At 41.2% G+C, this 24,350-nt stretch overlaps 1 protein-coding gene across 3 annotated transcripts in view; it reads right to left on the reverse strand.

Annotated features, from left to right (window-relative positions):
* The window catches only part of NUP54 (nucleoporin 54), a 35,843-nt gene extending 11,493 nt beyond the window's left edge, over nucleotides 1–24,350 (reverse strand). The window contains exons 1-9 of one of the 3 annotated variants that reach the window (XM_047719572.1): nucleotides 24,207–24,325; nucleotides 23,398–23,559; nucleotides 20,486–20,569; nucleotides 20,242–20,388; nucleotides 14,704–14,930; nucleotides 12,259–12,446; nucleotides 10,655–10,851; nucleotides 9,290–9,344; nucleotides 8,754–8,847 (exon numbers count right to left, since the gene is read on the reverse strand). In XM_047719572.1, coding sequence (XP_047575528.1) covers nucleotides 8,754–8,847; nucleotides 9,290–9,344; nucleotides 10,655–10,851; nucleotides 12,259–12,446; nucleotides 14,704–14,930; nucleotides 20,242–20,388; nucleotides 20,486–20,569; nucleotides 23,398–23,559; nucleotides 24,207–24,273 — 1,221 coding nt within the window. In that variant the 5' untranslated portion in view covers nucleotides 24,274–24,325. Of the gene's footprint in view, nucleotides 1–8,753; nucleotides 8,848–9,289; nucleotides 9,345–10,654; nucleotides 10,852–12,258; nucleotides 12,447–14,703; nucleotides 14,931–20,241; nucleotides 20,389–20,485; nucleotides 20,570–23,397; nucleotides 23,560–24,206 lie in introns of all 3 variants that reach the window. The other 2 variants (XM_047719575.1, XM_047719574.1) reach the window with 2 other exon arrangements.

Below are 24,350 nucleotides of genomic sequence, written 5' to 3' on the forward strand. Positions count from 1 at the left end.
CAAAGATAATGAAGGCTCTGGAAATCATGTCACATAAAAAGCCATGCTTAAGTTTATAGCCAGAGAAGAGAATAATAAAAAGGAAGAAATGATCACAACGTTCAAATATGTGTAGGGCTACCACAGAAAGCACAGTGACTACCTACAAATCAGTGCCAGAGAGAACGGGTGTAAATTATACCAAAGCAGACACTGGGTCCACGTAAGCAAGAGAACTTTTTTTTTTTTTTTAAGATTTTATTTATTTGACACAGAGAAAGATCACAAGTAGGCAGAGAAGCAGGCAGAGGCGGAGAGGGAAGTGGGCTCCCTGCTGAGCAGAGAGCCCAATGCAGGGCTCCATCCCAGGACCCTGAGATCATGCCCTGAGCTGAAGGCAGAGGCTGAACCCGCTGTGCCCCAGGCGCCCCCGCAAGAGAACCTCTATCAGCTGACCGTGAAACACGCTGCTACGTAAAGTGGTGCGCTTTTCACTCTTCTGTCTGAATGAGTATGTTATCAGGAATTCCACATAAGAGAGTTGGAGGTAACCGCTAAGAACCTGTAAGTATTTGATTAGAAAGTCTACTTAGTAAGATATTAGTTAGATTTCAGCACTCAGTAATTCAAGTGCTTCATTAATCTACCATTCTCTGCCAACCAAAAGAATCACAACTGGGAGGAGAGGCCAGATGGCAGAGGAGCAGGAGACCCTATTTCAACCGGTTCCCAGAACGGAGCTAGGTACCTACCAGCGCGCTTGGAACACCGTGACATCAGCCTGACACGAAGATCATACACTTCCGGATCTCTACAGGCCAGAGGACTATCGACGAAAGTGACAGAGGAGCTGGGAGTGCGCAGATAGCTACTGGAGGGTACACAGAAGCGAGCCACTGGGAAGTAAGACCCCAGTACGGAAATGCCCGCGCTTGGGGACCAGCAATAACTTGGGAGACTGGTGGCCCCAAGTGGGAAGGGCCTGATAACAACGCTCACACAGAACGTCAGGGATTTCAGGGACAACTGTTGAGACGGGGCAGCCGCACGCACAGACCGAAGCCCAAGGTCACAGGACGGCCGCAGCCGCGTCTGCCTGCACCGGAGCCAGCTGGCCCAGGCTCCAGTCGATGGTCCCTGGAGACAGTGGCTGGAGGTGTGCGCCGCCTGTGGGAAGCTGCGGTGTTGAATGGAGTTTGCAGAGAGGGGGCATCTGTGTTCTGGACCATTCAGAGAGGAGCAAACTGTGGCTTCTCTCTGAGGCGGAGGTCTGGGTGCAGAAAGTTATTACTTTGCTCTCACCCTCTGAAAAGGCAGAAAAACTGCCAGAGAACAAAAACCCCCAGAGAGCAAAAGCCTGAAAAACCAGTTTCCACAGAGCACAGGTCCTTGATGGGCAGGGCAACTCCGCCCAAGCAGGACTGACTGAAAAACAACACACCAGGCGTTGCTCCTGGCCTAGAGGCAGAGAAGACACCCCCAAGATCAACAGGACAGAAAGACCTCCGGACATGTGATCATGAAGTTCGTGAATCATAAATTTAGAGAAATTGTCTAAGGGCAGCTAGGGGAAGAGATTCTTTATGTACAGTAGAAGGAACATCAGAATTACATCAGACCTGTCCACAGAGACCTGGCAAGTCAGAAAAGGCCGGCAAGACATACTCAGTACACTACATGAGAAGAACATGCAGCCTAGAATACTTTATCCGGCAAGGCTGACGTTCAGGATGGAAGGAAAGAGAAAGAGCTTCCAAGACCAGCAAGGACTAAAAGATTATGTGACCACCAAGCCGGCACTACCAGAAATACTAAGGCGGGGGGGGGGGGGTCTATAAAAGAACAAAGACCCCAAGAGTGATATAGAACAGAAATTTACAGAGACAATCTATAGAAACAAGATCCAGGATGACAATAAAACATATCTTTCATTAATCATTCCCATCATGAATGGCCTAAATGGGCCCATAAAATGGCACAGGTGGCGGATAATGAAACAGGACCCGTCCATATGTGGTCTACAAGAGAAGCATTCTGGACCTAAGCATACATCCAGACTAAAGTGAAAGGGTGGAGAAGCATCTTTCATGCCAAGGGGCCTGAAAAGAAAGCTGGGGTAGCAATCCTCATATCAGACAAATTAGATTTTAAGCTAAAGACTGTAAACAGAGATACAGAAGGACACATCATTCTTAAATCCACCAAGATCCACCAAGATCTAACAATTGTAATTATTTATGCCCCAACATGGGAGCAGCCAATTACATAAGCCAACTGTTAAGTAAAAAGACATACTGATAAGAAGACGTTAAATGTAGGGGATCTTAACACACCACGCTCGGCAATAGACAGACCATCTAAGCAGAAAAATCAACAAAGAAACGAGCTTTGAAGGACACATTGGATCAGATGGACCTCATATATATAGAGAATATTAATATTCCACCCTAAAACAACAGAATACTCATTTTTCTCGAGCACACATAGAATTTTCTCCAGAATAGACCACATACTGGGTCACAAATCAGGTCTCAACCGACACCAAAAGACTGAGATTATTCCCTGCATATTCTCAGACCACAATGCTTTGAAACTGGAACTTAATCTCAAGAAAAAGTTTGCAAGAGGGACGCCTGAGTGGCTCAGTTGGTTAAGCAGCTGCCTTCGGCTCAGGTCATGATCCCAGCGTCCTGGGATAGAGTCCCGCATCGGGCTCCTTGCTTGGCGGGGAGCCTGCTTCTCCCTCTGCCTCTGCCTGCCATTCTGTCTGCCTGTGCTTGCTCTCTCTCCCTCTCTCTCTCTGACAAATAAATCAATAAAATCTTTAAAAAAAAAAAATGCTTTAAAAAAAAAAAAAAAGAAAAAGTTTGCAAGAAATTCAAAAACTTAGAAGCTAAAGACCATCCTGCTCAAGAATGTTTGGCTTAACCAGGAAATCAAAGAAGAACTTAAACAATGCATGGAAACCAATGGGAATGAGGACACATTGGTCCAAAACCTATGGGATGTGGCAAAGGTGGTCCTAAGGGGGGAAATACATAGCCATCCAAGGCTCACTCAAAAAAAAAAAAAGAAAGAAAGAAAGAAAGAAAAAGAAAAAAGAAAAATCCCGAATACACAAACTCTCTTTACACCTTAAAGAACTGGAGAATCAACAACAAATTAAGCCTACCCCACGCACAAGAAGGGAAATAATAAAGATTAAAGCAGAGATCAATGAATTAGAAACCAGAGATATAGTAGAACACATCAACACAACTAGAATCTGGTTTTTTTAAAGAATAAGATCAATAAACCACTGGCCAGACTAATCCAAAAGAAGAGAGAAAGGACCCAAACCAATAAAATTATGAATGAAAGGGGAGAGATCATGACTAACACCAAGGAAGTAGAAACAATCATCAGCAATTATTATCAACAGTCATATGCTAATAAGTTAAGCAACCTAGAAGAAATGGATACATTCCTGGAAACCTATAAACTTCCAAAACTGAAACAGAAGAAACTGACAACCTGAATAGACCAATATCTAGTAATGAGACTGAAGCAGTGATCAAAAACCTCCCAAAAAACAAGAACCCAGGACCTGATGGATTCCCTGGGGAATTCTACCGAACACTGAAAGGAGAGTACCTATTCTCCTGTAGCGGTTTCAAAAAATAGAGAGAAGGAAAACTTCCAAACTCTTTCTATGAAGCCAGCATTACCTTGATCTCCAAACCAGACAGAGACCTCATCAAAAAGAATTTCAGACCAAGATCCCTGAGGAATACGGATGGCAAGATTCTCAACAAGATCCTAGCTAATAGGATCCAACAGTACATTAAAAAGATTATCCACCATGACCAGGTGGGATTTATCCCTGGGATGCAAGGTTAGTTCAACATTCGCAAATCAATCAAGGTGACAGAACAAATCACTAAGAGAAGAGAGAAGAACCACATGGTCCTCTCAACTGATACAGAAAAGGCATGTGACAAAGTACAGCATCTTTTCCTGATTAAAACTCTTCAGGGTATAGGGAACATTCTTCAACTTCACCAAATTCATCTATGAAAAACCGACAGTGAATGTCATTATCAATGGGGAAAAGCTGACAGTCTTTCCAATGAGATCAGGAACACGACAAGGATACCCACTCTCACCACTCTTGTTGAACACAGTACTGGAAGTCCTAGCAACAGCAATCAGACAACAAAAAGAAACAAAAGGTAAGTCAAACTCTCTCTTTGCAGATGACATGACACTTTATGTGGAAAACCCATAAGTCTCCACCCCCAAATTACTAGAACTCACACAGCAATTCAGTAACGTGGCAGGGTATAAAAATCAAGGCACAGAAATCAGCTGCTTATACACTAACAATGAAACTGTAGAAAGGGAAATTAGAGAATTGATTCTGGTTACAATAGCACCAAAAACCTAACTGAAGAGGTAAAGGATCTATACTCGAGGAACTGCAGAACATTCATGAAAGAAACTGAAGAAGACAAAAAGAGATGGGAAGACAGTCCATGCTCATGGAAGAATAAACATTGTTAAATGTCTGCACTGCCCAGAGCCACCTATACGTGCAACGCCATCCCAACCCAAATACCATTGGCATTCAAAGTGCCAGAACAAACAATCCTAAATTTGTATGGAACCAGAAAACACCCCGAATAGCCAAGGAAATGTTGAAAAAGAAAAACAAAGGTAGGACTTAGCCTGATTTCAACCTTTATTACAAAGTTATGATCACCAAGACAGCATGGTACTGGCACAAAAACAGACACATAGACCAGTGGAACTGAGTAGAGTCCAGATATGGACCCGCAACTCTACGGTCAAATAATCTTTGACAAAGCAGGTAAAAATATCCAGTGGAAAAAAGTTTCTTCAATAACTGATACTGGTTGGGGCGCCTGGGTGGCTCAGTGGGTTAAAGCCTCTGCCTTCGGCTCAGGTCATGATCCCAGAGTCCTGGGATCGAGCCCCACATCGGACTCTCCGCTCCGCAGGGAGCCTGCTTCCTCCTCTCTCTCTCTGCCTACTTGTGATCTCTGCCTGTCAAATAAATAAATAAAATCTTTAAAAAACAAACAAAAAAACAAAGAGAAAACCCATGGAATGGGAGAAGATATTCACAAATGACATTACAGACAAAGGGCTGATACCCAAGAACTTCACAAACTCAACACCCAAAAAACAGATAATCAAGTCAAAAAATGGGCAGAAGACATGAACAGACACTTCTCCAATGAAGACATACAGATGGTTTGCAGACACATGAAAAAATGTTCTTCATCATTAGCCATCAGGGAAATACAATTAAAAACCATATTGAGATACCACCTTACACCAGTTAGAACGGCAAAAATTAATAAGGCAAGAAACAATAAATGCTGGAGAGGATGTGGAGAAAAGGGAACCCTCTTACACTGTTGGTGGGAATCAAGCTGGTGCAGCCACTTTGGAAAACAGTGTAGAGTGTCCACAAAAAATTAAATATAGAGCTACTCTATGACCCAGCAATTGCACTACTGGGTATTTACCCCCAAATATACAGATGTAGTGAAAAGAAGGGCTATATGTACCCCAATGTTCATAGCAGCAATGTCCACAATCACCAAATTGTGGAAAGCCAAAATGCCCTTCAACAGACGAATGGATAAAGAAGATATGGTCCATATATACAATGGAATATTACTCAGCAGTCATCAACACGGATAGGACTGGAGGAGATTATGCTGAATGAAGTAAGTCAAGCAGAGAGAGTCAATTATCATATGGTTTCACTTGTGGAACATAAGGAATAACATGGAAGACATTAGAAGGAAAGGAAAAGTGAAGGGGGGAAATTGGAGGGGGAGACGAACCACAAGAGAGAATGGACTCCGAGAAACAAACTGAGGGTTTTAGAGGGGGGGGGGGTGGGGGGATGGCTGAGTGTGGCAGCAGATATTAAGGAGGGCACACATTCCATCGAGCACTGGGTGTTATGTGTAAACAATGAATCTTGAACACTGTATCAAAAACTAATGATGGGGACGCCTGGGTGGCTCAGTCGGTTGGGCAGCTGCCTTCGGCTCAGGTCATGATCCCAGCGTCCTGGGATCGGGTCCCACATCGGGCTCCTTGCTCGGCGGGGAGCCTGCTTCTCCCTCTGCCTCTGCCTGCCATTCTGTCTGCCTGTGCTCGCTCTCTCTTCCTCTCTCTCTGACAAATAAATAAAAAAAAAATCTTGAAAAAAAAAAAAAAAAAAAAAAACTAATGATGTATTGTATGGTGACTAACACAATTAAAAAAAAAAGATCACAACTTTAGTCTTTGTTTTGGTAAGACCTTATAAATAAGTGTTTAATTAAGAAAATAATATGCAAGAGGCTGCTGGGAAGATGGCAGAGTAGGAGGGCCCAGGGCTCACCTCTTGCCACGTGGCTTCCTAGAGAACACCCACATCGGCATAAATAACCCAGAAAGCAACCTGAAAACTGGCAGGACAGACTCCACAGCCCAACACAGACAAAAGGCCAGGCAAAGGAGATCCACCACACAGTGTCACAAGCCTGGCAGTGTGCACGCAGCCCAGACAAGGGCCGGCATCACTCCAGAGTGAGTCCTGCTCCAGGGAGAGGGGAAGATAACCACATACCAGTCTGGCTATGAGTCCAGCAGTGGGCTAGGGCAGACAGCTGGTCTGACTGCAGGCCCCAGCCACCAACAAAAGCTTCTCAGGGGACAACACAGGGAAAGTGTCTGCAGTTTGGTGCTACTTCATCTTTGGCAAACACCTGCTCTGACTCAACTCAAGCCCAAGGCAACCCTGGACTGGCCCACCAACACCACAGGCACCAGACTCTGCCCACAACAGGCACAGAGCCATTGCAAGCTGTACCGAAGGCAAACACAGCTTGTCATGTTAGGACACCCCTGTAGCAAAACACGTAGGAGACACACCTGATGCACCATTTTCTGGTGGAGACACTGCACTGCAGGACCTCTTCATAAAGTCACTACCTTCAAGTGCAGGAGACATAGCTGACTTTCCTAACATAGAAACAGACACAATAATAGACAAAATGAGAAGACAGAGGAATATGTCTCAAATCAAAGAGTAGAACAAAATCAGAGCAAGAGACCTAAACGAAATGCAGATAAGTAATCTGATAGCAAGTTTAAAGTAATGCTCATAAAGACATGTGCTAAAATTGAGAAAAGAGTGCACGACTTCCCTGAGACCTTCCACCAAGAGATGAGACATAAAAAAGAACCAATTACTGATAATGAACTCACTAGATGAAGTTAAAAACAGACAACCTGGAATAAACAGCAAACAAGAGGAAGCAGAAGAACACATCAGCCACCTGGAAGACAGAGTAATGAAAAGTAATCAAGCTGAGCAGATGAGAGGGGGGAAAAAATTATCCAAAATGGGAATAGACCCAGGGAACTCAGCAACACTATCAAGCATGACAGGTGCATGATAGGGATCCCAGAAGGAGAAGAGCAAGAAAAGGGGGCAGATTTGTCTAAAGGAATAAGAGCTGAAAAAATCCTGAATCTAGGGAAGGAAAGAGAAATCCAGATCCAGGAGGCACAGAGAGCCCCCCACAAAACCAACACAAAGAGGTCTGCACCCAGACACAAAGTAAATAAGATGGCCAAAAGTAGTAATAGAGAATTTTAAAAGCAGCAAGAGAAAGGAAAGCAGTTACATACAAGGGAAACCCCATATGGCTATCAGTGGGTTTTTCAGCAGAAACTTTGCAGACCATAAGAGAGCAGCATGATAAATTCCAAGTGCTAAAAGGAAAAAATCTAGAGCCAAGAACTCTCTATCCAGCAAGACTTTCATACAGAATAGAAAGAGAGAGTTTCCCAGAAAAACAAAAGTTAACGGCAAACCAGCCACATCCCCATCACACACGGATGCCATTGGCCTGTGAACCCCAAATCCATAGTCCAGCTGCCCTCCTGCCTAAGTCAGCATGCACAGCCTGCCACCTGCTCAATGCCAAGTTAACATGCCTCTTCACCTCAGACTGCCAGAGACTCAAACTGACACTGTTCTCCTAAAATTCCAGGCCCTGTGCTCAAGTCTGTGCACAAAAGTGGGCAAAATTTTAGCAACAGAATGAAGCAACCCAAATAGTGACACTAACTCTGTTGAATATATACGGGATAAAAGGAGTGTCATAGGCTAAGAACATCTCCAACAAGCACATCAAAGGACAATACATACAGCATGATTCTGGTTAGTGAAAGAAACAAACCCAGGAAAAATAAAGTAAGATGAAAACAGAGGGAGACAAACCATAAGAGACTCTTAACTACAGGGAACAAACTGTTTCTGGAGGGGTGGTGCATGGGGGGATGGGGTAACTGGGTGATGAGCATTAAGAAGGGCACGTGATGTTACATGCAACTGATGAATCGCTGAACTCTACCTCTGAAATTAATAATATACTATATGTTAACTAATTGAATTTAAATTTTAAAAGTCCCCCCCACCCAAAAATAATAATAATATGCATTCCCTGGCTGCAAAAGGATATAACAGCCTAATAGCAATGGTAAGCCAACAATTCTAAATTCTTTGTTAAAATATACCAAATCAGATTTACATGATTTTGGAGGCTATCTACTAAGCAACTGCACAAAACTATAATTGTTAATTTTACAGCATACTCCATATTATTTAACTCTAAGACATAATAGTAATCCACACAGTAAAAAGTGTCTATAATCTCTTTTACTATTGCCAGAGGCAGAGAATGAAGCTAAATGCTTACATCTAATCTGGTCTGATGCTGCTTAGTCATCTGGTCTTGAACCTTCAGTCTTCGAAGAAGTTCTTTGAAACCCACCATGGGTACAGGAATTAACCTGAAGAAATCGAAGTGGTCAATTATCAGATTTTAAGCCTTTTACTACTATTACAAAGTACCAGAAATTAGGGTTTTTATAATAACATTCATGTAATTTCACAATAAATTTCTAGGGTTCAAAGACAGATCAATGACTATGAAATCAACAATGTTAAATCACAGATTTTTTTCAACCTTCTTATTTTACGAATAAAGAAATAAAGTTCAGTCAAAATTTATACTTTTAAAGGCAAAATTAGGGGAATGATACTCAGATTTCAAGGTTTTCACCATACTGTACAGCCTTGTCAGTCAACAAGTAGGCTCCCAGCCCAACGTGGGACTTGAACTTACAATCCCGAGACCACGAGTTCCTTGCTCTACCAACTGAACCAGCCAGGCGTCAACATTCTTCAGCAAATATTAGTCCTTATATGGAAATACGATGAAGGCGTACTCACTTTTCTGAATCAGGGTTGTCCACCTTGGCTTGTTCCCAGATAATAGGATCAACACCTACAAAAAGGAGAAATACTTTTTCTGAAAGAAACTATTCTCTGTTTTTATAGTATTTGTATGGGAAAGGCCTTCCTAAAATAAGATTTTTTAAAAATCCAGAAGCTGTAATGAAAAATGACGATTCAATGACAATTACAAAAATGAAAATTTTTGTTAGGATAAAGCTTTGAAAAAAACTGTAGACTGAAAGGAAGTATCTACAACCTATAGGATAATAGATTAACCTTCAGAAAAACAGAAAAAGCTCCTATAAATCAGAAAGGAAAGCAAAAATATCTAATAGAAAATGGGCAAAGGACATGAAATGTTAATTCACAAAAGATAGAACCACAGCTAATAAACATATTTAAAGATGCTCAAATGATTAGAAATCAGGAAATGCTAATGAAAGTAAGTGACTTTTGCAATCAGAATGGCAAAATTAAAAAAGAGTGATAATCTCATTGCTGGCAAAAATAGATGAAAATGAGAAAATATTTAAAAAGAAAAATACGAGAAAAAGAACACATTCCTGTCACAGTGTGTATACGACTTTCTTTGGAGAGCAACCTGGCAGTATCTAACAATACATAATCTCGACTCAAATTTCATTACCAGAGAGCTATTCTAAAAGAATTTACAAGGCTGTTTAATTGTTGCATAGTTTATAATGATGAAAAGGTGGAAACGACATAGAAGTGAAGTGATGCAAGGTACATCCATGGTATTCCATGTAGATTTTTAAAAAGAATATTTACCAGTGTGTACTGGTATGGGATGGGAAGGGCTACGAAATACTACAACTGAAAAGGCAAGTCCCAGTAGATGTACAGTGCAGAATCCTTTTTTTTTTTTTTTAAAGGATTTACATGTACATATGCTATATTAAAATCACAGGTAAAGGACTAATAAATTATTAGTAGTAGCTATTTCTGTGGGAAGGAGATTAACTGGATCTGTAATTCAGTCAATCTAGTTATGCCGTCTACATCATATTTTTTGGTGAGAACACTTATTTAGGTTTTACTCGAATTCTCAGCACAAGTTAGAAGAAAATAAAAATATTAAAAGTAAATTACCTTGGGGTAGCTGGATTATGGATTATTTCTCTTTAGTTTGTCATTTCCCAACATTTCTAACAAGCATATTAACTATAAAATATAAAAGCTAAATGAATTAATACAATGAAAACATTTAAAACTTTGTCCCGAATTAGAAGATATGATAGACACTGGTTTTATTAATAACCAACTAATACCTACCAAAATAGGGGAAGCATTTTTATCTCTAAATCTTTCATTTCCTCAAATCTGTGACTACAAACGTACCAGCAGGAGGATTCTGTAAGAGTTGTTTGATTTGTGCAGGAGAAAGTTCAGTTCTAGTCATAGAAAGGGTTACTCCAAGTTGCTGCAACTGTGTTTTTATATTCGTTTGTTCAAAATGGGCATACAGTGTTGTAGCTGGAACTCTTCTTGAAGTACCATTCGGAGAACGTTCAACAACATAAATGACAACTTCTGTCCTGGGAGACAAATAACCAAGTTACAAAACAGCACAAAACTCATAGCTACAACTCAGTATCAATGTAGCTTGTGATTTTCGAAAGGTGCTAGCTGAATTCAGAAAATGTTTTAGAAGAGAAAATAGTGATCATGGTATCTCCCCAGCTAGAAGAGAAAATAGTATTTTCTTAAATCTTGGAAAATAAGGAACCCTTACTTAATGTTATGTTCACTTGTATATCAGCTTAAATGATAGTTAAAATGAGACATAGGATACTTATAAAAGGTTTGCTTCACTGCAAAGTCCTATGTAAATGTTACTATCTTTTCCAGAATTGAGAAGTACTTTGGAGGTTATGTTCAAGTTATCTGATCTCAGGTATTATATATTTCACTAATTCTTCTAGGGGCGCCTGGGTGGCCCAGTGGGTTAAGCCTCTGCCTTAAGCTCAGGTCATGATCTCAGGGTTCTGGGATCGAGCCCCGCATCGAGCTCTCTGCTCAGCGGGGAGCCTGCGTCCCCCTCTCTCTCTGCCTGCCTGCCTACTTGTGATTTTTGTCAAATAAATAAATAAAATCTTTTTAAAAAAATAATAATTCTTCTAACCCAACATATCCCAAAGTAAATGTTTTTACCACTAAGTATGAAAATTATACAGAAGACATAAGAAGTAAATGAGTCATATTTCTCCATGAATGAGTATGCACAGTTATCAGTTAAAACTTTCTAATAACATCTTTGTGGCCTTTGATTTGCACACACAGCCATGATTAACATTTCTTCCTGTTTCTGAACGAAAAATCTAAGGAGTCATTAGTATCCGGTAAGTTAAGAACTCCAAGATTAAGGGGCACCTGGGTGGCTCAGTTGGTTTAAATGTCCAACTCCTGATTTCAGTTCAGGTCATGATCTCAGGGTTGTGAGATCACTTGGCCTCTGCATGGGTGTAAAGCCTACAAGATTCTCCCCGCCCCCCCGACCCTGCTCCGCCCACCTCTGATAGACAGATAGATACATAAATATATATAAAATAAAAGTTAACTCCTGGGGCACCTGGGTCACTCAGTTGGTTAAGCGGCTGCCTTCGGCTCAGGTCATGGTCCCAGAGTCTTGGGATAGAGCCCCACATCAGGCTCCCTGCTCAGCAGAGAGCCTGCTTCTCCCTCTTCCTCTGCCTGCTGCTCTGCCTACTTGTGGTCTCTATCTCTCTAATAAGTAAATAAAATCTTAAAAAAAAAAAGGAACTCCCAAGATTAAGCAAAAAAGCTTTTAAACAAATGTTGTTATAAATACTGAATAATAACTAGCTGAGTAATAATATTCTGCTCAAAGATTTAGTTTGTGCTTTATTAACAAAAACGCTGTTGGCTCACTCTCTTTGGACCAAGGCGCACAGAAATAAGTAGTACATTTAATGTATACTTACTGATCATCTGGCAATGTTTTAATACCCTCTACATTTACAGTAAGGGTCTGGTTTCCTCCCAAAACTTTATGCAATGATTCTACCAACTGCTGTTGTTGGCTTCGAATATCTGTTTCTTTTTTGTTGAAAACTAAAACCACCAGCCCATCTTCATCTTTATTATTGGGCATACAACTATACCCCACGGCCTGCAGAATGGCAAAACAAACAATATCAAAACTATGAACAGATTTTACATCATATGTTTAATATTAATACATTAAGTATCTGCTAAAAAAGGGAAAATGGTTTAATGCCTGCTAATGAAGGAAATAATTATTCTTGCCACCACTCTGTGCCCTAGGTCATCACACAAGGATAAAGAGAAACTATTTTAGCCAAGAATAATATAAACTTAGAGTGAAATTAGAATTTCCTCTTCAATAGAGTAACCAAATAGCCTTCCCTTCCAAAAAAGTTTGATAGTCATTACTGTTGGGTGTTTCTGAACTCTGAGGAAACAATTCTGCGTGTCATTATAAAAAGGACCACAAAATGGGGCGCCTGGGTGGCTCAGTGGGTTAAGCCTCTGCCTTCGGCTCAGGTCATGATCTCAGGGTCCTGGGATCGTGTCCCGCATTGGGCTCTCTGCTCAGCGGAGAACCTGCTTCCTCCTCTATCTCTCTGCCTACTTGTGATCTCTCTCTGTGAAATAAATAAATAAAATCTTTAAAAAAAAAAAAAAAAAAAAAGGACCACAAAAGTCATGGACCGAGACCTAATTTATTTTACTATATTGACTTACGGAATCCTAAACTAAGTTTTAGATATAGCGAAGATATGATTACTATAGTTTTTTCTAAATATAAATACTTTTAAAGTAGAATAACACCGTCAAACGTATAACACTATAAAGAATATCTACGTCGTTTTATGGGTTCATGTAATATAAAACTATATGAAGCATGTTACTTTTTAACATATAAAATATGATAAATTATACCTAAGGAATTACCCTTTTAGATAAAAGCCTTTTCTTTTGTCACCACTTATAATGCAACTTTTTAAAAAAGATTTATTTATTTGTGGGGGAGGGGTAAGGAGAGAGGGACAGAGAGACTCTCCAGCAGACTCCCTGCTGCGTGAAGAGCCCTCTGCAGGGCTATATCCCGTGACTCTAAGACCGTGACCTGAGCCAAAATCAAGAGGCAGATACTTAACTAACTGAGCTACCCAAGAGCCCCATAATCCAACTTCTAAAAAAAGAATTTAAATTCATTCTAGACTAGTTCTCATTTTACCATATGTACGTTATATATCAACTTAAAAAAAAGTTATATCCAATCTATGTCCACTACATAGCTCTTAGTCACTACACAAAAGTATTAAAATTCCAATTATATACACTTAAAAATTCCTTTTGTTAGAGTGATAACAGATGTTTTACTAAGAGAAGCTGGTCACTTTCTGTCGTTCAACCACGTTGAGAAGGGTCCGACCCTCAGTCTCCCAGCCCCACACAAAGGCTTACATATGTACTGATTAGAGACAGACACAGGCAATAAAAACTGGTTTGGTTTTGTTTTCTTTTTGTGCCACTGAAAAGTGGCTGGGCTGCCCAGGTGGCTTAGTCGATTAAGCGCCTGACTCTTGGTTTAGGCTCAGGTCAGGATCTTAGGGTCATGGGATCAAGCCCCAGTCAGGCTCCACAGTCCTCTGAATCTGCTTGGGATTCTCTTGAAGAATTCAAGATTCAGATTCTCTTTAAATCTCCTTGGGATTCTCTCTCTCTGTCTACCCCTTACCCCACACACATGCGCGCTCTCTACAAAAACCTGTAAACGCGTCTTTCTAAAAAACTGGCTGGAGTACAAACTGGATTGCAATACATTATTTATGAATAATATGCCATCAAGTTGACCTAAATACTCTCACTGGCTGACGAAACAATCTCTGAGAAGTCGAATTCAAAGGAGAAGGTTGTCGGGTAGGCATGGAATCAGAAGAAAAAGATTATACTGTTTTAATGGCGTTAGCATCCAGCTATAATTGTGACAACAGAATGATACCTGCCAAATAGAACATACAACCTGTCTAGCCAGTACTCTGCTGGTTAGAGTACACATTCCTGGAGAATGTCAGATGATTCTCACTAAATTCTAGTTTTGGGTCTCTACTTCAAGATGCCAAGCAGACCACCCTGCTTCTAACATGTTTTCCTCAATTTTAAATTACATTTTGATCATCCCTTCCCCTTCATTCATACTCTGGTCACCTTCAATCACATGTACGTAAGAAAGCACTTCACCTTAATAACTTCTGTATCCTTAAAACAAAAGTGTAATTATACCATATTCAAAAAGTACTAAAGACAAAGCAACTGTTTTCTTCATATGATTTTAATCCAAGTATCACATTCTCTCTTACACACACTCTTCAAGTGAGGATCAAAAGAAATACTAATACCTTAAATCGGCAAAAGGGATTTTCTTGTGTGAACTCCACTGGTGGAATGTTATTGTTGAAATATCCTTTTCCTGTTCCCCAAAAGGCCTGCAGTTGATTCCATTTTGCTAAAATAGCATCCCTCTCATCTCCTAATAGCGTTGGAGCAGAAAGAGCACTTGCAGTATTTATCAGTTGGTTGGACTGTGTAGGAGCTTGTGTGGGCTGACTGAAGAGACCACCTAATGCTAGAAACGTACCCCATAATTAGTATTTAAAAAAACAAAAAACAAAAAACCAATCAATCAATTCAGACCCTAGGTATAGTAGGCAGAATAATGCCCCTTCCCCCCAATGTCCACATCCTAAACCCCGGAACCTGTAAATATGTTACTTTACACAGCAGAAGAAACTCTGTAGATATGATGAAATTAGGAGATTGAGTTCAGACTATCCTGGATTAGCACTTAGTGGCCTCAACACGATCATAAAGGTCCTGAAGAGGGAAGAGGGAGGTCAAAGTGAAACGTGACGATGAAGGAAGGGGCTACAAGCCAGAAAATGCGAAGAGAGACTAAAAGCTGGGTAAGGCCAGGGAACGGATTCTCCCTTAGAGCCTCAAGAAGTAACAGCCCTGCCAACATCTTGATGTCAACCCAGGGAAACCCATTTCTGAATTTCTGATCTCCAGAACTGTAAGATAATAAATCTGTATTGTCTTAATACATACACTAAGTCTGTGATACTTGGTTATGGCAACACTAGGAAACTAATATACTGGGACAATCCTTATAATGATTATCTTCTTAATACAAGCAATTCTACTACCAGTACATCAGCTGGGTTCATATCAGACCCACATCAAAAAAAAGCACATACGGATATGATATGGAGAAGTAAAGTGTGTGAAGCTGCAGAATGGGTTTTTAAGCCTTTATTGCTCTTATATGTGTAGAATAAATACAAACTGGAGGACCCAAAATAAGCAAAAAGAATCATTATACCAGTGTTTCATCAGTGCCAACGTGAGCACTTCGCCTTACATGTAGTAAAAAGAACAACAAATGAACCAATCATCAGGATTCTAAGCTAAAAGCTTTAGCAGACCGCGTAGCTTTGGGCAAGTCACTTAACTTCTCTGTGCTACAATTTCTCCAATAGGAAGGGTAAACTTGTTAGATCAGATCAGATTCTCCAAAGCGGGAGGCAAGTAACCCCAGGACAAGAACTTACAGCTGTCCGGCAACAGCTGGGTCAGCAAACGGACTAATGCGCATGCCCAACAGTTCTCTTTTCATGATCTGATGATGCATTTTAGAAGTCTCAGCTTGGCGCTAGTCCGCCCTTAACGCCTCGCACCTGCTTATTCCACGTTTTACCAAGGGAAAGAACAAGGCTCAGGGCTTGAGGCAAAAGTATTAGCTGGAATCTACTAGCACTATGACATTTTCTGTGTACTCGATTTCAGTTATCCTGTCTTTATGGCAAATGATACTGGTTTTCCATTTATAGCAGGAGTACAAATCTTCCTTTTAAAATAAATATGTAAAGTTAAAAAGTAAAGTGACTTAAAGCTCTTAGTAATACAAATGGTACAGAGAGAACAGAAAAACCACGAATACCAAAATGCTCTGAGTTCAGGGCCGCTATATGAGCCGCTATTTAAGTGTTCTTTCAGGTCGACAGGTTCTAAGTACCACAGGGTCACTGCGGCTGCTACAGGGCTAGAGAGGGTCTCTTGTTACCCTCCAGAGAGATAATATTAATTTCCAAATGGGCACATGTAAAAATTGTAAAGAATTGGACTAGAAGCCAGAAGACTTGAATCCTGGTTATTGTAAGCTCTACAAGCTATTTACTGCAGGGGCGCCTGGGCGGCTCAGTGGGTTAAGCCTCTGCCTTCGAGGCTCAGGTCATGATCTCAGGGTCCTCGAATCAAGCCCCACAGGAAGCCTGCTTCCCCCGCCCCTCTCTGCCTGCCTCTCTGCCTACTTGTGATTTCTCTCTCTGTCAAATAAATAAATAAAATCTTAAAAAAAAATACTTCATCAATCCAAAAAAAAGTGGGGGGGGGCGAAGAGAGGAGGAGATGATTAGTGTGGCAAATTCTGACTTTTGCTGAATCTATTCAGTAGAATCGGGGTCATTTTACTCTTATTTTTGTGTTAAATTTCTCATGTGAGTAAAGAACAGTACGTATTCATTGGATCTGAGAGGACTAATGATCTTAACTATGTGAATACAGAAAACAGAATCCGGATCAGTGCAGGCTGAGAGGTAAGAGAAGACAACAGATAGAGATCTCCCTTTTCCTATTTCACATTTATGAAGAGAAGAGAAGAGCAACTGCAATGTGACTGTGCGATTAAAGTTGTTTTGTTTTGTGGCCACTGTTTTAAGAAAAAAAGAAACTTCGGGTTATTTAAATATGGGTAAGAAGGATCCTTGGGGAAAGAAGCTGAAGACTGCGTTGGGGAGAGGAGTGTTGCTAGAAGAATCCACAGTCCGAGTGCCCCTGGGAAGAAAGAGATCCACAGCACAAGGGAAGGTTAAAGGAGGAGTATGGAGGGAGGCAGATGAGCAGATCTGGCAGTGGGAGACTGAGGAACTGCAGTGCAAGAAGGGATTTTATCTTCTCTTTGAAGTGGAGGTCAAGGCCATCTGCTGAAAGAAAGAGCAGAGAAATCTGAGATCTGAAGAGAATAAAGGTCTGTTACAGAAGGTGGGAGAATACATTAAATAAACTTCCAAGGATTACCAGGCAATGCTGAGGCCCCAACTTACGTCAGTGATTAAGAATTTAGAGGTCCTATTCAATCTTTTGTACTGTGTGATTTTCTCAAGCTGCACCTAGAGAGACAATTGGGCTTTCCCGAGGTCGGGATTTTTTTAAACCCTCAGGCACAGGATACAATGACAAGAAGTTTAGGGTACGGGCAACCAGTGACTAATTAGCTAATTAGGGAGGGCAGTGAAGATAAGGAGGAGCTGATGGAAGAACAGAAAATGGTCTAAATGGTCTAACGGTCTAACGGTCTAAATGAAAATGTCACCGGTTAAAGACCTAATGAGGTCTAGGAACAGCTATATTCGAAGTATTTAAAAAGGCAGGCTAAAAAAAACAATAGATTATGGGATGTTCACATTCGTGATTCTGAAATTAGAACATTTTCAGATGTTGCCAAGGTCCGGGGTAAGAAGTTTAAGGGAAATGGAAGAGGTCTTTGGAATGACAGGTAGACGGCAGGGCTGTCTGAATATACAGCCACGTGATGTTTAAGTAACCCAGAAAGAGAGAAGCTGAAAAGAAAAGGAGGACTAACAGCCAGTTGCCAAAGTTTTCAATGGATAAGAGGTACCATCCAGAAGTCAGCAGCTAACTGAGATTAGACATCGCACAGAAGGTACAGCCAGAGAACGTGCATCTCATTCAAGCAGGGGTTTTAAGACTAATGCAACAGCTCCATCATCTTTGCAGATTAAAGTCGAAACTCCTTACAGCAGCAGCTCCCAAACTCATCATGCTCTGCCATGCAAGGATGCGCCTGCCACTTCTTCCCTCCACTTGGAACTCCCCTTTCTGACTCTATCCAACTAATTCAAGATTCAACTCTTCTGTATTCCACAGCACCTTCTAGGGACGCATTTTAGTGCTTTCACATTATGTATGTATTTTGTATAAGTGGATGTTTGTTATTCTAATTAGACATTCGTTATTGTCTCCTTGTAGGCTATATGCAGGAACTGTGGCTTTTCAACCTTAGATACTTAATCCCTGACGTACGATATACCGTCAGAAGTGGCTGCTACGTAACTGAGTAAGTCCCTTTATTCTGCAAACGAATAAAACCAAATTCAAAGTCCCATTTTTCCTAATGAAAGTGTAATTATAATAACTGAGAGTTGGGGAGACTTTCAAGAAACAAAGAAAAAAATCCACTTTCTCCTTCTCCTAAAGTACTCAGATGTCCAACAAATTTTGTATTTCTGCAGGATAACAGAAAAAAGAAATGACTAAAATACTAGAAAGAAGAACTGAGACTACTATTCTATTTTCTTTGTCCTACTGGCTAGATAGTTCTTGAAATTCATGCTTAATAAACTAATAATCTTCAATAATTGAGTAGGATGAATTTTAGCCAATCAATCAAGTTACCTAAGAACAATGAAATGAAAGTGATTTAAGAGGTAGCAGACTGGAATAGTGAAAACAGCATTACACTGGAAGTCAAAGAACTTGAATTTATGTTTCTGTTCTACATCTTGGGAGGTCTATGGAAGAGTCACAATCTCTGTTTTCTCTCTTCACCTATGAAATGGAGATAACAAGAGTACTCTTTCACAGGATTCTTGTGAGAGTTACATGAATTAATCCATAAAGATAGCCCTGGAACATATGCCATACCAGCTGGGAAGGGAGGCTATCAAAGACTAATTCTAAGCTTGTACCAAAGGACTCGAGGCCAACCTGAAGAGGCTTGTATCTCAGGCCAAAGATGGAACAATTTAAGTATCAATAACTGCAACAGATTAAAAAATACCAAAGAGTTGAAATACTTAAGTTGCTAATATTAAGTAAAAATTAACTGGTCTCCTTTGGAGAATCACAGGGAACCAACTCTTTATTTTTGAAAACTAATTATAAATATGGAAAGAATCAACCAAATAGTAAATTAAAAAATATTAAAAAGTATTACAATACACGGAAAAGAAGTCACGAGGTTGGAGTACCACTTTGCAACCCCTGAGAAACCCCTTGCAACCCCACGGCTGCTGCCAGCGCAACCGAAAACAGACACAACTGACCTCACATATACCTCCTGATAAAGGATGCGGTACCACCTGCAGTCTTGCAACCCCACAAAAACTGAACTATCCACGTAAGACAGTGCCTAGATCCAGCCCAATTCACAAGAAACACAGAAGACAACAAAGTATGTTAAACTACACCGCAGGAATGCAATACAGTAAGTCCTGACTTGAAAAATCCTACAGGATAAGGATCGCATTTCTTTAACAAACTGGACAAACAAAAAAGGAGGGCCAACAGGGGAGCTTACAAAGGTTTAAGACACATAAAACTAAACAATAATGCTTACAAACTTAATGACAAAACTATACAGTAAAGAACAGGTGACCACGACAGACAGGACTACAGTTCCTCTGACAGGGAGGGGACTGCACGGGCAATGTGGGGGCTGCCCAAGTGGCTGGCCAGAGGCCGCCTGCTGACACAGGCAGTAGCTACAAGGGTGTTCACCTTATACACAACTCATTAAGCTGTACTCCTGTGCAGTTCTCCTTTTTGGGTTACTTTTAGCAACAACATAAACGGAATGCTATCACACACAGAGGCTTCATAATCCTGACCATGCCAGTCTGTCTCCGCAACTGCTATCACATATAAACATGAGAAGTCGCTTTCGGAGTCTTGTGGAACATAATACTGATAAATCTTCACAAAAAGATATCTGTTAAAGTGTTCTCAACAGTGCACTCAATGTTGGCTATATGTTACAGTTTTATATTTGAAGAAAGATGAAGACCTCTCATACTTACTCGTCTGCTGTGGCTGCTGCTGTGTATTAAATCCTCCAAATCCCAGTCCAGTTCCCAAACCAGTACCTAAACCAGTACTACTTCCAGTTGTTGTGCCAAAACCAGTACCAAAGCCAAAACCTTTGTTCTGAGTACCACCAAAGAGTCCTTTGAAGGAAAAATTTAAATTGCGTAAGTTAAAAAAAAAAAAAAATCTGATCTCTAGCTCATTTACATCTACAAATGCCTTCAGATATCCTCTTACCAGTAGTGCCTGTGTTAGCTGGAGCAGAAAAGCTGAATGCAGAGCCTGCTGTTGTAGTTGTTGTCCCAAATCCTCCAAACCCACCTAATTTAAAAAGGATAAATGAAAGAGAGAGGAAAAATCTTTTGCATACGTAGTAATTTTTTCCAAATTATTTTACATCATTGCCACGTAAAAAGAAAATACTTTGATCTAATTTTTCCTTTCTCTACTTTCAACTTCAATTTTTTAAAAACTGTACTACTAATCAAGTCAGAATGTTGCAAGAAATAAGTAAATATTTCAAACAGAAATACCACAATGCAATACATACCCTTCGACAAAAGGGCTGATTTAACACTTACAGCTGAGAAAACATGTTAGGCCTATTACCATGCTTAACAAACTCGAAAATGACTATGCATGTACTTTCAGGGCAGGTGTTGCAAATTCAAATGCCTACAAGATTTAGGCTGAGAATAGTAATGAGTGAGAAGGACTGGGTGTTTACTGACTGGTAGAACTGTTCCATGTGAACAATTTTTTTAAAGTGGCAGCAGTTTCTAAATTCCGGCAGATTACTGCTGAGGGAGAATGTTAGTTTAGTAGTGTTGTATACTCCCATTTTTCCCAAGAGAAACACAAGATCTAGATTTTCTATGTGAAATTTACAGAATTTTAAACCCTAATTTAGTTTTTTTTTCTGGCAAGAAATTCAAATATTTTTAAAATAGTGTGTCCAACACATCATACTGGCAGACGGTGGTGCCAGTTTGCAACTTTGGCTTTGGTGAATGAACTCCTATGCTCACTTAGCTTATGTTTCCACTTGGTCTTCATGAAAACTTTAGGAACTTCCCAAAGGAAACATACTCCCCTCCTTACAGGAACATGTTTCTTGAAGGAAGAGATAAGGGGGAAACACCCCCGCAAGTGGAAGGCAGTGGGAAGGAAAGAGCAGAACTAGCACAGCTCTCTGTCCCAGACTGGCAACTGACAGATATACAAATTTCGTTTTTAGGTAAGTTTAGAAATGAAACTCATCTTAACCATATGTAACTTGACATATGAATGGGATGGAATACAAACAATCTAATATTGTTTTGTTTTTTTCTTATTGTCAGTTTTTACCTGATTACCAATATGGTGCCAAAAATCTTAAGAGAAAGGTTTGAACCATTAGTGCGGAGTTATGCCACAGCTTTTGCAATTCTAACTTTTAATCTCATATATCTCTAGTATAAGAGACAGATTCATGTTACATAAAACATATAAGGAGGGAAAAAACCCCAACCCTCTGATATTCATCATATAATTTTGATTTGGAAAATTACTTAAAAATACAGTGTTTGTTGTAGTCATAACCTAATACTCTATTTTCTTGTAGGTTTTTTTGCAGTATTGGAAACCATAAACATTTTGATTTTAAAAATATCACCTAGAAGTATAGAACAGTGTTCTCAATCTTTTTCATTATTCCTCCCTTCTACAGAAAAACTATTCTATATTCTGAATTGACTACACAATATTAGTATCTTATCATGCTTCCTAATACTAAAAATGTTTATTAGTAATAGTGGATCTGCAAAGACACAAAATAAACCAGAATTTCTATCATCCCTTTGCTGAAGGCTCAGTTAATGAACATCTATAAAAGTGGTTAAAATACAGTTATATTACCACAACTCAATAATTAACAGTGATAACTCCAAATGAACATGAAATCAAGCAAATACCGTAACTTTATTTATTGTTGCTGAATTACAAGCTCGGTGGCTTTGTTTGGAAACACAAATTTCAAAATAATGTCGTTTCACCCAGTGCCAATTTTAAGCAAACAGGGAAAAATAAAGATACCAATGACAGTGATACGTGATCACTTTAAATATACCTTAACAATAATGGACAGTTTTATCCTTGGAATCCAAGGTTTCAAGTATTCTTCAAAACGTTTCAAATCAGATGCCAAGGTGATATTCGCACTGCAGTAACAAACACTGCACAAACACCCAAATAAATCTTAGGGAATACTGTTTACAAAATGCATATAATTGGCATGGGCGTAAGTGGCATAATGTAAGAGAATACGGACAATAAATTCATATACGAGCAGCAGAGGAACAAGACTTTTCCATAGGATACTGTATGTAAAGTACACAGACGTATTTTAAATTTATATACACATATATACACATTATAGTTTGTTTTGCAAATTTCCAATGAGCTTCAATCCATACAGATACTAAAATCTTCATTATTATTTTTTTTATGCAAAGATGTCTAGCCTACGTACTAGAACTCAACGCTCGGTTACAATAAATTAAATCGCTCTGCTCATTTCTCAAAAAATCCAGTGAAAACCTGGGGGCTCTTTCTATAACTACGTATCTTATAGAAACGTATCCTAATCCGCTGAGTGAATCAAGGAACACATTACGGTTGCTACACACCTTAAAACAACAAGACGGGGTACTGCTGTTCGCATAAGACTTGTTTCTCTCGGGAAACACAAGGACAATCAAATGAAATTCCAATGAAAGATGCAAGAAAAATGGAAAAAAGTGACTGCAGGAGTCCAAGAATCCCAGAGAAGTGGGCCTGACTGCCGGGCTTCTGTTTTGGGAGAGATCGTAACAATTTGGAAAACACTTTCTACTCAGAATCACCCATTCCAAAAATCCTTATCACTTGGAAGGTACATTCGGTTCCATTGAATGGAAGTTTAACAAAGGAACATTATGCCTTGAGAGACTTCTCAAACCCAAATCTTTTAAGACTGTCAAAACTGGATACAAATGCTTTGGATTCGACCCCAGGACACGAATTTCCCTCCCTCGTCAGACAGGTCGTGTTCCTTCCCAAACCAGGAATCGCAGAATATTCTTGGACTCCGGCGCCCGACGCTCGTCACACAGACGACCCGCAGTATCTACCTGCGCTTGCCAGGCTGTTACCAAAATTGAACGGAGTCGCCGAGGTCGTCGGAACACCGAAGTTCCCAATATTAAAGTTCACTGCGGGATTAGCAGTTAATCCGAAACCCCCAAAATTAAACCCACTGGCGGTGGAGTTGGCAGTCTCAAGCCCACCAAATCCTGACAGGCGCGGAGGCAGAGAAACGAACAGAAATGTAGAACGGGGGAGGGAGAAGGAAGAGAAAGAAGAGAAAGCGAGATCAGGGTTAGCGGAGTCAGCAGGCGCTCCGGGGGGGCGAAGACAAACCCGGCCCGGGCTCTAGGCGGGTGAGGAAGGCGGAGGCGGGGACCGGACAGAGGAGCGCGAGCGCGACGTCCCGCCGCAGGGACCCCAGCGCCGCACGCAGCGCGCGGCCCCCCGGCCCGCATCTCCCCGAGCCCGGCAGCGAGGCCCGAGCGGGGGCCCCGCGGCTGAGGGGCGGAGGACCGGGCGGGTCTCCCGCGGCGGGAAAGAGGAGCCGCCCCCAGTGTCTCCCAGGAGGGCTCCCGGCGGCCGGAAGCCAGCCGTGGGAGGACAGAGCCCTGCGGGGACCCACGCGCAGCGCCAGAGCCCCAGGCTGCGCCGCGAAGCCCCCCGCGGCCCCCTCAGGAGTGGCCTGGGCCCGCTCAGCCGCCGCCCGCCCTTTCCCGAAGCACGAAACCCCCCGAGCGGCCGAAGACTCCCCCTCCCCCTCCCCCGGGATCCGCCACCCGGAGAATCTCGGACCGAGAGGGTGGACCGGAGGCCTCCCTTCCTCTCCCGGAGAAGGTCCGAGAGGATCACTCACCCGCGGGCGCCGCAGTGGCTGCAGCGGTGCCGGAGGTGCCCGCAGGAGCCCCAAAGTTGAAAGCCATGTCGCGGGAGCAGGGGACCGAGACTCTGCTCCCGCGACACCCGGTGCACGCCGCTTTTCAGTCCCGCGGGGAAACCG

The sequence above is a fragment of the Lutra lutra genome, chromosome 2 (genome assembly GCF_902655055.1).
Source record: "Lutra lutra chromosome 2, mLutLut1.2, whole genome shotgun sequence".
NCBI classification, from domain to species: domain Eukaryota; kingdom Metazoa; phylum Chordata; class Mammalia; order Carnivora; family Mustelidae; genus Lutra; species Lutra lutra.